At 43.6% G+C, this 15,480-nt stretch overlaps 1 protein-coding gene across 1 annotated transcript in view; it reads left to right on the forward strand.

The window, feature by feature from the left end:
* The first annotated feature begins 233 nt into the window (after positions 1-233).
* Positions 234-15,480, forward strand: part of GRIK2 (glutamate ionotropic receptor kainate type subunit 2) — a 438,669-nt gene continuing 423,422 nt past the window's right edge. Inside the window, exons 1-2 of the mRNA XM_064508825.1 lie at positions 234-377; positions 5,701-6,105. Of these exons, the coding sequence (XP_064364895.1) occupies positions 5,991-6,105 (115 nt within the window). The 5' untranslated portion in view covers positions 234-377; positions 5,701-5,990. The remainder of the gene's footprint in view (positions 378-5,700; positions 6,106-15,480) is intronic.

Here is a 15,480-nt window from a genome sequence, read left to right on the forward strand (position 1 = left end):
TGGCCTGGAAACTCGGTGCCCGGCGGGCTCGGGGGGCGGAGAGGGGGCAGCGCTGCGGCTCGGCCGCCAGCGGAGCCCGGCGGCGGCGGGGGCTTGGCGGGGCGGGGAGCAGGGAGCGGCGGCGGCCGAGGAAGCGGGTTTCTGCGCCTTTAAAGGGCGCTGTGCAGCGCTCCCGACGGGAGGCGGGTCTCCCTCCCTCCCTCCTTCCCTCCTTCCCTCCCTCCCTCGGTCCCTCGGTCGCCTCTTGCCGCCGCCGTCAGTGGTGCCCGGACGCCGGCTGCACCGCAGCCCGGGCAGCCCCCGGCGTCCTGCCGCCGCCCTTCCTCCCCTCGCCTCCGCCTTCCTCTCCCTCCCCGCTTCCCCGCCCGCAGCTCAAGGTAGGAGGGCGCCCTGGGGGCCTCCGGCTCGCCCCCGTGGCCGGAGGGGCTGCATGCGGAGTGAGGGGCAGGGGCTGCGGGGGCGGCGGCGGTGTGGGCAGCGCCGTGACCGCGCCGCGGTGCGTCCTGGCCAGGGCGCTCCGAGCAGAGCCGGAGCCGGGAGCTGCCGTGCTGGCAGGCTGCTGCCGCGGGGGTCTGCCGCCCCTGGGTCTGTCGCCTTTCTCCCTCCCTCCCCCCTGTCGCTCCTCACCATGTCCGCACAGAGCCGCCGCTGTCCCCACGCTGGGGGCGGCGGGGTGGAGGTGGGGGGCGAGGGCAGCGGAGCCCCGACGCGGCGCCGCCGGCCCCCGCGGTAGCCCAGAGCTGCCCGCGGCCCCCGCCGGGGCGCGCCCGGGGCGAGCAGTGCCCCCCGCAGCCGGAGCGGTGCCCCGGCCGGGCTCGGGGCCCCAAGCCGACAGCCCTGGGGAGAAGACCTGCTCTGGGGGAGAGGAGGTGAGAAACGGGCTCTAACTTCGCTATAGTTGAGGGTGGACAAGGGTCTGTACTTCCGTGAGGTCTCCTCCCGCCCGTGCCCCGGCACCCCGTGTAGGTGCAGCCGGCCCCCCGCCTCGGATTGTCGCCCGTCCTGTCATTTATTTCTGAACAAATCCAGCATTCTTTGGGAGAGCATCATCGTCACCTCAGCCGGGGCGCTGAGACTCCCTCTATGAAGCAAGAGACACAGAGTGGAGGCATGATTGCCAGAGCCCCGTGCGCACTGAAAAGGAAGGAATATATTATAGTGAAAAGCCTCTCTTCACGTTTTCCTCAGAAACTTTTTGATGGATTAGAGCATGGAAAACACTAAACAGTCTCCCTCTCCCTCCAAAATCTTTTACAGCTTTCCCAGGCCCAAAGCAAGCTGAAGGGACGAAAGGTTGATCTGTAGATAATGGCATAAATATTTGTGTTGCTCCTTAAAACCTGTTAGGAAAGTACATTGCTGTGGTGCCCTAAAGTGCCTGAACAAGTAAATCCATTGCATACTCAGTTCGTTAATTAGAATGCACGTCTTTCCAGTAGCTAAAAATTAATTACCATCTTAAAATGTCATTAATCATTGGCACAGCAGAAACTTGGTTGTAAATTTGGACTGAGCTAATAACAGGCAGAGGGGAATCTAGAGTTTTTATAGCTGGTGGGAATGAAGTGCAAGTGGGCCGCAATGTGTTTTTTAAATGATAATATCAACATTCATTTGAATACTTTGGCAAACGTTTAAGGAGGAGGACTGTGTTACTGCTTCGTCAGCAAAGCTGCAATGCTTCTGTCTAGGGATCTAGAGAGGCTGTTCAGGTGTTGCGGTAAGCTATTGCTCTCCTCACACCAGATTGCAACAGCAGGAGGACTGTGGTGGCATGCAAGTCTGAGGTGTTTGCAAGGATTTGCCGAAAAATGTCCAAGAAACAAAGCTTCAGGAACCATATGTTATATACATAGTAAATTTATGTCGGTTGTTTTTAGGAGAGGAAAAAAAACAGTAGATTAAGTGATATAAGGCAACTGATGAAAAATCGTATCATCAGTTCTTATAGACATAGCTATGACTTGAAAATGAAAGCTATTTCCTTCTTAAAGTACTGTGGTAAAACTACATATCCCAGCAGGTGGCAGCTAGCTGAAACAGGATTAAGTTTTATTATGGTAACAGGACATCAAGACATGGTCTGAAGAAAAAAAAGTGCTTGATATAATAAGGTACTCAGAATCACAAATCTCCCCTTTCTAAATGGAACAGTATGTACATAAGATCACCGTTTGCACTTGACATATACCTAAAGAATTTAGTGGCCTTTTATTACCCAGAAGAGATTTAATGGCCTTAGATGGTCTATTTTCCTTTCCCTCCCCTATAGCTAGAATATTAATTTTTTTATGCCAGCTTCGCTTGAACATTGTCTCTGTGTATTAAAGATGTGTTACTACCATGTCCACTGTAGATGGCCAAGCTGTAAAATAAATCAAAACATATAACCAAGAATTTGTAGATCTCCCAGCTGCTGTTGTTAATCACTGAAGTGTGTAGGGCAGCTTCATAAAGACTGTAATCGGGAAAAGAACTGAGTGTCAGTGGTGGCAAACCCCCAAAAGACAATCTCAGATTCTCCAGTGAAATATTTCGTCTGGCATCTCCAGCCTTTGAACTATATGTCTTATACGGTAGGAAATATGAAAGAAGCTAAGAACATTTTCCTGTCTGCACATTGAAATTGTTCTGGAGGGTGGACAAAAATATCTTCGTAAAGGTTTCCCCTCTCCTCTCAGAAGGAGAAATGAAGCTAAAATCCAATTAACAGGAAAGGACTCTGGGGTGGTGAAGTGTGAGGCTTTAGTTAATTGTGTATTTTATAAATGGTCTTCAGCCACCAAACATTCAGTGAGTTCTAAGTATCCGATGGCTTGCAAGATTTACTTTCTGATAAAAAGCTGCTATTCTTGAGGAAATGATTCTGAATTAACTACGACTATCTTTCAAGAGGGGAGCTAGGGTTTGAAAGAAGGGAGGAGGGATGTTGCCACAGAGCATTAGGCGGATCTGTGATAGTAGATAAGAAGAGCGGAACTCCTTTTGAGCCCACAAAATGCCACAAAACAGCGGGCCAGCTACCATAGTCAAGACTGGAATATGTGCCTTTAAAAGAGCCGATAAAATATTTTAATTTCCTCTCTGTGTTGTGAAATCATTGGAGGAAAAAACCGCTTTTTGACACCTGGAGTGACACGCGCCGCGTTTGCGCCGTGGCGCGGCGGCGGGGGCCGAGTGGCGCTGTCCGTGGTGCTGAAGGAGGGAGGCCGCCCCGCGCCGGCCGCCGCCGCGCACCGCCGGGGCTGAGCCGGGCGCTGTCCGTGGTCCGCACCCTGCGCACGCCGGCGCCGCGCCAGCCGTGCAGGCGAAACGAAAGTTAACTTGAGGCTTCTGCATGAGGCCAGGGGCTGCAGTGTAGGCTGCGGGATGTTACCAATGAAAGGACTCAATATTAAGGTGTCTTATGATTCCGCTTTTTGTATAAAAGCCTCAGTGAGTTAGGAGCTCTGCTAGGCTTGGTTACAGGTAGCTGTATGTTTTTCAAGAGAACGTGGGAAATTGGACTGATTAAAATAGTCATTTTGCCCAAAGCTTATTTTATGTCTTGTCAAATGCGCTAAAGCTGACAATGAATCCCATTTTTTCAAAATTACTTTCCAAAATTAAATTAAATTAAAAATTCGGGTTAAACAGGAAGCTACATCTAAACACTCACAATAAAAAACATATCTAAAGATACCTAATCTACTTCATTTCAGCATCGCCAGAGGGAAGAGGAGGGAGGAAAAGACTGCTCACATTTTCACACGGGTCAGTTTTATTTCTCCTTGGACTAAGATAAAATACGAACAAGTAGAACAGAGCAAATGAAATAGCAAATACAAGAAAGAGCATCTCAGTCTGCACATTTTTCCTAGGATATATTCTAAGTGCGAACTGAAGGAGTCGCTAGATATCCTTGTTTTTAACACTAGGTGTTCTTTTAAAGTGCTCCAATAGTCAAATCATCTGATTGAATTCCCTGCTAGACTGCAGAACTAGCCATTCATGATACTTATTTTTGACACTGCAGTTATGCCTCCATCTTAACGAAAAAAAAATCAATGATGTTTAATAATCCCTTCACAGAATGTACATTCCTTTTCATCAGGGTTTTGCAGTGTTTTAAGTAAATACGTGCAGAGGAAATCAGTAAGCCATAAGGATAAAAACTTGTGAATTGCTAACACTTTAAGAGGTACAGAGCATCAAGAAAACAGGTAATAATTTAAATGCTGCTGCTACTTATTTTGCATGTCCACAATACACAGATATTATTTAAGAATTGACTGTAACTCATGTTTGCCATACTCTGTTAGAAACCATAAAGTGTTCTCAGTAACTTAGAATCATTGGTATTTATTTCTGTAAAGTCAGGTTTGTTCTGTGTTCATCTGTGTGTGTGGGGGAAAGTCTCTCAGTGATATTTTCTTTGGTAATAAAAGGTGGGGAGGCAGGAAAAGGAGACAAAAGATGTCTGTAGGCAGAATACAGAATAAATTGAATTCATTTTCCTTGTGGGGAACTAGGAATTATCTTCTAATATTGAAAATAAAGCTTAAGTACGTTCAGAAAAAGCTTCACTCAGACTTCAAAAGTCTCTGACGGTCCTGGATGAATGTATTTTAATGGATACAGAAGCAAAAATAATTGTATTTCCGAGGAAAATCTGAAGTAGTGCACAAAGTGAGATTGTCTTTGGAATATCTGGCCAAAAGACAGGTCCGTGGCTGCATTTGCAGATACAAATTCAGTATCCCATTAGCAAACTATGAAATGCATTGTGGATTGCAAAATGATAAACTACATAGATCTCTCAGTGCAGGCAGGAACAGTAGCACTTATCCATAATACTAAACTGAAAGGCAAGCTGAGTATGAAAAAAAATAGAGGCAGAATAGAGTGCAAAATATAAACTGATAAATCCACAAGTTACTCTGCCTTTTAAACAACATTACAATTTCAAGCAACTTGAGCGAGACTGAAGTATAGGTCTGTGCATTCAGCATAAGGCTGTTGTAGCGCTGCCGATTCCTGTTTACTTTGCAAAAGCTGGTTGGTGTTCCGTAAACATGGGGTCCGGAGCAAGTTCCTAAGGACAGTCAATGTACAAGCCAGCGTATTTACACTATTTCATGCATTAATGTGAGTAAGTAACAGTCAGTGAGTGTAAATATCATGACCTTTTTTAGCCTAAATCTTACTGTGATAACCTGCATGACATTATTGTTAGGCTTCTCTTTTACAACGCCAAAGCTAAGTGATTTCGACCCAGCCAGCCAGCTATTCAGATGTATGAATTGATTTTTATACAACTGCTTCTCACCCCCCCTCAGCCCCCCGCCGCCCCCCGCCACAGACCCTTTGAAGAAAACAGCTATTGTTCAGAACAACTGAAATACTAATAACAATTAGAAACATGTAAATAAAACAGAGCTGTTTTTTCCTCCGACAACGCTAGGCGATCAGATCGGTTGCATAATAGAAATTGGGAAGGCTGTCTGGCAGGCAGCCTTAAGAAGAGAAGAGCTATCTCAATTTCTCTCACTTAATCTTGGCTTCGCGTCAGAAGCTGTGCAGCAGTGCAGTAGAATGGGAGCACGGCAAAAGCTTCGCCAGTGAAACGGCTGGTGCTCATTGACTCTCGATATGTGGCAATACCTCAGCGATTTCTCGAGCTGGATTACCTATTGATTTTCCTCCTTTCTTGCCTCCCAGGTTTACTCGGCTGGACACTGTGTGTGTTTGGATTTCTCAAGGATTCTCTCCCGACTAACATGGATGTCCCACCATTCCTTGCAGTTGAAGGTTGCTCCTTGGCGCAGTGAATGAAGAACATGCAGGGATTGCTAATGGGTTTGGGAAGCGTAGACTCTCTCCTCTCTCTGTGACCATGCCGTGATCGTGTCTGAGGGCCAGCAGTTTACGTATCCTCATTCTTACCCTACCGGGAAACCTGACGGCTTAGAAGGGGGAAGTAAGGCAGCGCGTGTGTGCATAGAAACATCATGAAGATTATTTCCCCTATTCTAACTAATCCAGTCTTCAGATGCACCGTTAGACTCCTTCTTTGCTTACTGTGGATTGGATACTCTCAAGGAACCACACATGTATTAAGATTTGGTAAGATTTCCTGACACTTTTTCCTTGTGCGTTTAAACCGGAATGCGATATGAGTAGGATTGTCTCAGAAGGGGGTGCAGGGGGGGAGCTGGGACGTGCTCCCGGAGTCAGGCACCGAAGTCCCTCTGTATTTTGCATCCGGAGGGATGAATTGCTGTGTGTTTTTTTCTGTCGCTGCAGCTCATTGTAGCCGTAGTAACGGCATGATGATGATGGTAATTATAATAACAATAGAGAGAAAAATGACTGGCAAACGTGTTTGCCCGAGGCTCTGCGAAGCTTGCGTGGCTTCCTCGTAATGCATCTTTTTTGTTTCCACAGTAGTGGAAAGGACGGCTAGCACAGTACTTGCTTAGTTAAAATCTGTCAACTAGTTGTTAAGTTTCTGCCGCCCGTCTCCGGTCCATCGGAGCAGATTCCGTATGGACGCGAAGCTGTGATTTGAGACCTTTGGGCTGGTTTCACTTGCAGCGTCTGTCTAGTTGCCTGTCACTTCAGTGGCATTTAGTGTTAGAGAAGAGATGATATATGCCGTGCTCGGTGATAGCGAAAGGCCTTTGTGATACGTTTCAGAAAAGCAGCGTTTCTCTTCCGGGAAAGTTAAATGAGTCACTCTCCCCTCCGCTGGCCTCCCTCCCCCCTCCAAAAAGAAAAAAAAAAGAAGAGTGGTTTCACAGATCACGGGTCCAATCGGAACCGTGAAACTAACCTTAACAGCTCCGTGTGCGTGTGTTTGTGTCTGTGAGAGAGTAGGGGAGAGGGGGAGAAATTTCTGCCACTCTGCACGCCCTATAGAAGTTTTGCAGCAAGAAAGGGCAGGACGGTGGGGAAAGTTCACGGCGCCTCCGAGGTGCGGCTGTACGCCTAGGCGGGGCCGGGGGTCCCCGCAGAGCCGCCGCTGGCGCCCCTCGCCCGCGGAGCTGCCCGGGCCCCGCGGGCGGATCGCGGCCCCGCGGGGCAGCCGCGACGGGGAGCGGAGAAGGCGGAAAGTTGTGTCCCCCGGCAAGAGGGTCCCTCTGCGCCTGCTGGCAGCGCTGCCGGAGGGACGGAGCGACTTCTCCCCTCGTTCACAACCGGCCGCGTTGAGCTGTGGCAGCCGCTGCGTCCATTTCGGCGGGACACTGAAAGCTCTGTCTTTGCCTGTGAGGAGCAGGAATTTTTTTTGGGGGGGGGTCTTATTTTGTTTAAATCTCCCCCCCTCCCAACACACACTTGCATGTGGACGGAAGGGTTGGTAATGGTTCAAAAAGTCACGAAGCTGTTACTGTTCTCGTGCGCTGAATTCCTAGTAGTACTTTTTTTCTGCTTCTATCTGGTCTAAAGGTGGTGCTTAAGGCACGTTGCTCTTAGCAACCGTCTTCAGGAATGCTTGTTTCTTTGGACATGGCTAAACGGGTCTGTATATCATTGCAGGGTTTATTTTGCATTCAGTCTGCTCCATAATCATGGCCGTGAAATTAGTGCCAGGGCTGACTGTAATCCAGCGCTGTCCGGCTGTCTGTCCGTACGTGAAAGGGGATTCATGAGCGCTGCTGAGAGTCGGTATCCAGGAGTCTGAATTACTTTCATGGGTAGCTGTGCAAACAAACAAAACCCAGCCACACCATTTAGAAAGATATGAGCTATCTTTCTTCACATCAGCATCCCCGGTGAATTTAGTCCCGTGTATTATAGAGATATCCCTGCCGTGCAGCATTTTGGTAATGATCAGAATAATAATAATCCTGAGACTGAAGGGACTCCGGTGCCCAGGGACATGGTCGCACATGTGTGTACCTTTCTCGACTAACTTCCCTTCCAAACTGCCTCCTGGGCGATTAACGGGTTATACTCACTCCAGCGTCTGTAGCAGCAAAGTATGAGTCCGCTTCTGAACCACAAAATGCTTTTTCTTGTCCTTAAAAACGATTGTCGCCCATCTGAGGTTTAGGGAAGAGAAGTAGGGAGTGGTTGTTTAGTTTATTTTAGTATGGAAAATCTTAGACGTAAGAGAGGGAGAAAGACTTTTCCCGTGCCCAGTCGGGCCTGTTGCACGTCTCTGCTTTGGGGAGTCTGGCTTTAGTCTAGTCCTGGCGCGGAATGACACTAACTCTGACCGTGAAAGGAGCCCAGCGCCTTCCCCAGAGGGTCACGTCTCTCCGTCTCTGTGTAGGGGAGGAGGGAAGGAGCAGGAAAAGCTTTGCTAATGTCCAGGAGGGGATTTCCCCACCAGGTTCCTGTGCTATCTTTCCCTTCGAAATGTCCTTGCCACCACGGTCACAGGATGCCCGTTGCCTTCCCGAGGAGACGCGAGAGCCGAGGAGATTCCCCCTAGAAGGCAGCCCGCCAGCCCCCGCTCTTCTTACTCAGCCAGCAGCGCTATGGCAACAGGGGAGAGCTTGAAGCCTGCCAGAGCTCCAGCCCCCTCATTCCTCCTGTGCGAATTAACCACCATGGATTCGCATTGTCCTTCCCACGGCTTCTGTCATTGTTGGGACTAGCCAGCGTGTCCTCTTTCTCTCTCTCGCTCTCAAGCTGCCTTTTAGCAACCACACAGGGAAGTCGAGCAGCCTGGGTTATCTGTCAAAAGCAGGGGGTTATTTTTGTCTGCGCGTTGTGGGGCAAACACGGGGAGAGGCTGGTGCGATGGAATAATTCACTCCCGGGCGGCTCTAAGGTTACCTACGCGGTACAGCGGCAGCGGGACACCCGCCTTGTGCTGCTGGAATAGGACAGCGTCGTACTTGGTCATCACACTAGCCACCCCTGCTAAACGACATCTTGCTTTATGGGGCATGCTGCCAAACTCCCTCCTTTACCATTTTTGAATAGCTTCCCAAAAGCAAGCCCAGGAAACAACGAGGGTGAGCTTTGCACCCACGGTCCTTGAGGGTTTCAAACAGGAGCAGTGCTAAACCATTGCTGGGATTAAAAGGGCAGGTCTCATCTTGAGAAGGGGGAAAAGCAGCCGTCGGAGTAGCAGCTTAGTATTTGTCTCACCTGGGCTAAGTGTGATGGAAACCTTTCCCTTAAGTTTTGGCACCATGCAAAAGCGAAAACTGGCGATCGCAGGCAGATCCGTTCCGTTATCGGGGATCATGCTTCGTCGCTTTTCCATTCACTGCCCCTCAGTAAGAGCAGACCCGGGGAAGCGGCTCCCGGGAAACACCCCGTGAGGGGGTAACCCCAGCGCCGAGCCGCCCTCTCTGGCTATGACAGGCAAGGGCCCTCGGTCTCCAACTCCAAAACACATCACGTTTTCTTAGGCCCGCTCGCATCTACTTTTTCCTCCCTTGGGGCATCCCAGCACTTTCCGCATAAGGCTGAACAACGGCTCTGGGAGCTGTTAACGAGCCATTAGGAGGTGTTAAACATTCAGTGACTGTTCACCTGGGTTTGTAGGAACCCACCCTGCTACTCCTTCTCCAAAGCAATGTGAGCCGAGGTATTTAAGGCCCCTCTTTTCCTCGCTGTTCCTATACAGGACACTTATTTCAGCTCTCTGCAGTCTGGCGTACTCTATAACAACTCTCATTCAAAAAGAAGGGTAAATAAAAGCAGAGGCCCGTGCCCGTTATCGTGACTTCTTGCTGCTTTGCTGTTGAGGCTGTTTCCATTGGAAGCTGTCTCGAAGCAGATGGAAAAGGGACCTCAACACTGTGGATTAGAATGACCCTTATGGAAAGGAGCGTACCCCCTTCCTCTTAAAAGCAAAAGAAACACAAGAAATCCTAGGAGACGCAATACTTCCCAAGGAAAGAAGGGAGAGTTTTGAACTCTTCCCAGAATCATTTCCCACTACTGATTTCACTGTAAAAAACACACCAAGCAAAAACCTAGCACAATTCTGTTACACTTCACAGCATCGAGATAATTGTAAAATTTGTAAAACAAAGCTGAATGTGATCACATACTCTTCGGGACTAAAGAAAAATTAGCCTTACTTCTCAACTCCATTATGGGAACACAGGAAGGGGACTTACTGCACACTAGAGACTTCTTCCATGAAGGTTTGGCATGGGTTTCATCTAAGATGTTACTTTGAGCTACTGAGATACTACTTGGGCTCAAGCAAATCGAATTTCTCTCTGTAGAATTATTTTTACAAGGGAGTGCTTGGCTAAAACAGAGAAGCGCCCAACTCAGCATTCACTGCTTGTGCAGTCTCCAGTAGGTGTCTTAACAATATGCTTCTGGGAGTCAGAGGACCATTTTGACATATCGTATCATTTAAAACCAGCAAAGACCTGGAAGAATAGCGAGAGCTAGCTCTCTGCAAACACGTATGAGACAGGAGTGTACAAGAGAAAAGCACCTGCTGAGTAATCAAGTAGAGCTTTGCTAGAATGGACCTGAATCAGCCCTACTGGATGTGCACTTTCTTTCGGATTTTTCTCTGGCACTCTTTTAGCAGAAGGATGTGGACCTTCCTGTCTGCTTGTATTTAAGAGACAATTGCGAGAATGTACATTTCTGGTTTTGGTGCGGAAGGCTGGCTGCCTTCAGATCAAGAATGCGATGAAAATCTGCAGAACAAACACTTGCTTTAGCAGCCCTCAGACGTCCATGGCTTGGTAATTCTAATATTTAGAGGCAATGAAAATTTTACTGCCAAGGACAAGAAGCTTTCAATATGTGTTAACATTCTCACAGAGAAGAGTTCAAAATCGGTCTTATAAACAACAACAGAAATCTTTGAAAGAAGAGTAAGGTTAAGAGCCTCGGAAAGGCAGCAAGGAGGTGAGAAGCATTGTTATTGACTGGTCGAGATTAAACAGCACAGGGGAAGATTTCAATTTGATAACGTCACAGCCCTTCCTGTTTTTCTTTGCTGCTTCTGCTGACAATTTTGTAAGGTAATTAAATTGGCTGATTGAAGTCACAGTGGTCATGGGGCGATAAAGACCATTTGGATTTAATGGAATTTAGAAACAACAGTGCACTGCACACAACTCTCACAGAACAAGAATTTTAATGACTCATTCAGGGTGCTGACTAAAGCGAACGTCCTGGACGAGTTTAATTGAAAGGGCAAAGCAGATTAGCTGTATATAGTCTTTATTGCAGTAGATAGGGGAATTAGAATTATCCTTTTAAAAGACTCATTATTGCGTTATCAAGATTTAATGTAGGTTAAGAACGCTTTCATCCACGTGGGCTTTTTGGAATATCCCTGTATCCTCTCACCCCCCTGTTTGGAACACCAACAGTCTTATAAAAGGATTTTCACGCAATTGTCCGATGAATCAAGTGATGAGAAATAGAATTCACTTCTTACTGGTTGTTACTTGTCTTTGAAGTGATGCAAACTTCAAGTAATACCTCCTATTTAAATGTGGCTGATGAGTGAAATGGTTTCTGTCATTGGAGATAAGAAACCAGAGAAAAAGAGATTTACTTGCATTTTCTAAACAGGAATATTAAAGATTTGAGATTTTATAAAAGAGAAAATCCCCCTGCTTCAGAAAAAGCTAAACCAAATACTTTGTAGTCATTGCAAATAATCGCAAGTCTTCATTCCTTACTCAATTTATTTACCTTGTCTCTTTCTTAGTTCTAACCTTCACCCTCTATAATCTCTTCCAGAGGAACAATTACTAGGAGCTCTGTCAATAATGCAAAAGAGAAACTAGAAGGTCCCTTATTTCCATACTCCTCAATCTGCAAGGCAAATTAATGTTTCCTGAATAAGCTTGTAATAATGTTATGCTGTAATGTATGTTGAAAGATTAGATTAAACAATATGATAACATAATGTCATTATGCAGTCACAATTGGAATATGGAGAATCAAAGACTAGTACCATATTAATACTTATTATTTTGTGCTTTTTTTTTCCTGGATCTTTTAGCTCCTACAGTGATAACAGCCTTAGGTTCATATAATGCCTTCAATTTTACAAGATGCAATGATCCTTATTCCTGTTATTTGAGTTCAGCCAGCTCTGGTTAAACTTGATCATATTGTAATAATATATAAAACACTAAACAGAAACTCACATAAAGCATATTCTTATTTTCAATTAAAAGTGCAAATCTTCATGAATTAAAACCACAAACCTTTTTTTCTTCTTCCAGCTAAAATTGGAATTGACCCATAGGTACCATGCCACAGACTGCTCTTTTTACATCTGCCACAAAAGATACACTTGGATCAACATTTGCAAGTGGTTTGGATTGAATTGTATTCAGATTTCCTTGAGAATGACTAGATATTAATTCATTATGAAGTAGAGCAACTCTTCTAGTTTTGGGGAGTTTTGTTTGATGTATGTTTCAAATGAAACACATATTCTCAAAATATATACTTTTAAAGTGTTTCCATTGCCATATCTTTCTGCCTGGGGTAGACAAATACAAGTTCTTTGTTACTATTATGACTACGTGTCTACAGCAATGTGAGTGAAACTTTAAAGCACACCTATATTGTAGTTCTTAGAGATAACAAGGTTTCATCAACATCAACACAACAGAATTTCATCTTTGTATTTGGGGGAATACGTTCACTCATATTAGCTGGATGTCTGTTTTTTATATTTGGTGTATTTTGCTATGTCCATTCCAAACTTTTTTTTAAAACTGTTTTTCAATAAAATGCTTATTTTCATTTAACATTCACTTGAACTAGAAATGATTAAAATCTCTGTATATTTTTAATGAAAAATACTGCTTGCTAGAGTCACTAATTCTTATTATCAGACTTAGTAACACTCTGGCAGAATAGCAGTCCAGGGAGAGCTCAATATACTTTCAGAAACTCTTCATGAGAATTCATTAATTTTTTAAACCTGTGTGTGATGATTTCTTCACTTTTTTTCTTGTATTTTACCATTTGAGTGGATCCATCCTATATTTCCTCATTTCATAAATAATTCGTCTGATTTCAGTGGTGTTGCTAAATCTTAAAGGGATCCTTGTTGTATTTCTAAGCAGACTAGTGGAATAAATAATGTTGTTTCATGTGAGGAGAAAACAATTTTGAAAGTCAGTTGCTTCTTTTGTACCTTGAACCATTTGATCCCTTCCCTCACTTCCTCTTTTTCTTTCTTTTTTTTCCTATTTTTTTAGTAGCTGAAAGGCAAAACAATCACTTACACACCCAAAAAGGGAGTATGTGCTTAAATGTTATTTTCTGATCTTTTTTGGCAAGTGCTAGTCTTTCTGACTTCCTGGTAAACTGCCTGAACAAGCATTCATCTCACCAGTTTTCATTTGTCTAAAAAGTAGACTTCTAGTCATAGCCAGATTTTACGCTGCAGTAAATGGAGAGTGAAGCAGGTAGAAAGCTTAGACTAGGTTGGCTCAGACATGATAACTCCTACAGGGCAAAAGTTAAGTACGATGAATATTGCTTTTCATGACATCAGAAATATGGAGGAAGTGAAAGTGGATGGAATACTGATTGCTTTTCCAGGTTTTATCAGTTTTCTTAACACATACTTAACTTGAATACATAGGAAGGTTTTTAAAAGAGAAAGATGGATTTGTTAATGGCTCAACAACTTGTTCCTGACATTAAAATCTAAAAATGCTGAAACAGAAACTGCTAGCTAGTTCTGCTAAAAACTCACCAGCAAATGAGCGGTGGTTGTTTCATAATAGGTAATCGTAATTAGTCCAGTAAATAAGGACTTAAAAAAAATATTTAATTGATCCCTTAGTCTACTGAAGTCTGTTGAGTTTTGTTTGAGTTTGTCTGTTCAGTTTTGTCTGTTTGAGCCTAAAAGGTTGTTAAGTTTGATTCAAAAGATGCAGAACTACTATTAAAACTTTAGGTCGGCTCTGGAAGAGCATGCCATCTCGAAGTGTTGTACTTCTCTGAATACAAAAATAATTATTATTTTCAAGCCGATTTTGTCATAAGGTAACTGATACTGAATTGAAAACGTATTAAAATGCTCATTCACATGCATGTAGACTACAATCTAGGTAATTTTTTTAAGGATAATTGAACTTGCCATGCACTTGGGCTTTTATTTTTCTCCAAGAACTAAACATATATCAGCTATATCAGTCAGTGTGTATTTATACTGTTATTTAAAAGTTACACAATTATGATACAACTTACTGAACAGCCTATAATAAAAATAATTACACCAGTAACTATGATATTTTACAAGAAATATCTAAGCCTTGTAGCTCACAATGTTCAAATTTATGATTTTCATCTTTTTTTTTATCAAGTAATCAAATATTTTAAGTTCTGCCTCAACAGTTCCCATTGTAAAACCTTGAAGAAAGCAATTCTGTTAATTGGAGATCACTCAAATCTTCTGTTCATACCTATATTTTCAGAATCAATTCTGGATCGTCAGTCAAAACCAATCATGTAGATTGTCAGAGAAATACATTCTTTGATAGTTCAGTGCTAAGTTGATTTATGTTAGTTAAAATCACACTGTATTTTCTATGCTTGAATTTGTCATTAATTTACTTTCATTAACTATTTAATAATATAGCATAAAACAAATTGAATATAATAGAGGATAACTTCAGCTACTGATTTTGTCAGCTAGAAAGGATGTACCTATTGACTAAAGATGCTGTTTTCCACTACCAGCAAATACAACTTGTTTTGCTGATCAAAAACTGCAAGGCAATCAGAAACTTTTTGTGCTATGTAGCAGTATACATGAATAATAATAATGAGCACAAAGATTATGTATTCTGTAACAGGAGAGTGTTTTCTAAAGGAATAACTTCATTGTTATTCAACAACATTTATCCTCTGAGGCAGGAAATCTTTAAAAGAAATTTCATGTTACTTATTCGTTAAGGAATTAGCTAAAGAGGTACATTAGAGAAATTAAAATCATGCAGAATACTTTAAATCAGAGAAATTGATTTGCTCTAAAAATCTTGCATCCTACTATTTTTTGATATTATATTTCTTAACTGGAATGGGTATGTTCAATTTGTTATACACATTCTACTCATTTCAACAAGTGAAAGTTGATCATATTATTCATATAGAATCTTTAAGAAATGATTAACATATATTCAAATATTACACAAAATATCATTATTCTTGTTTCACATTGTGTCACTTAACAAGGACCATTATCAGGACTCAACCTTAAGGAATCTAATTTGTAACATTATTAATTATCCAATTTTTACTGTTCTACAATGTTTGCAGTTTTCATGGTTTTCTATATTTACAGAAAATCTCTTGTAAGCACATACATAGTTCTTTCAATCAGGTTAAAAAGGGACCCTAAAACAGACACCTTTTCAACTTAATAAATATGTATTTTAAAAGATATATGTTCATATTCATTCTTGCTTAGCAAAATCTCATCATTCTGGTCTTATGTGGCACACATAAATGTTTCTTATTAGTCCACATAAAATTGAACTTTCTATATTTCACATCCTGATGCTAGTATAGGAGAGA

This window comes from Dromaius novaehollandiae, chromosome 3 (genome assembly GCF_036370855.1).
Source record: "Dromaius novaehollandiae isolate bDroNov1 chromosome 3, bDroNov1.hap1, whole genome shotgun sequence".
In the NCBI taxonomy this organism is placed as follows: Eukaryota; Metazoa; Chordata; class Aves; order Casuariiformes; family Dromaiidae; genus Dromaius; species Dromaius novaehollandiae.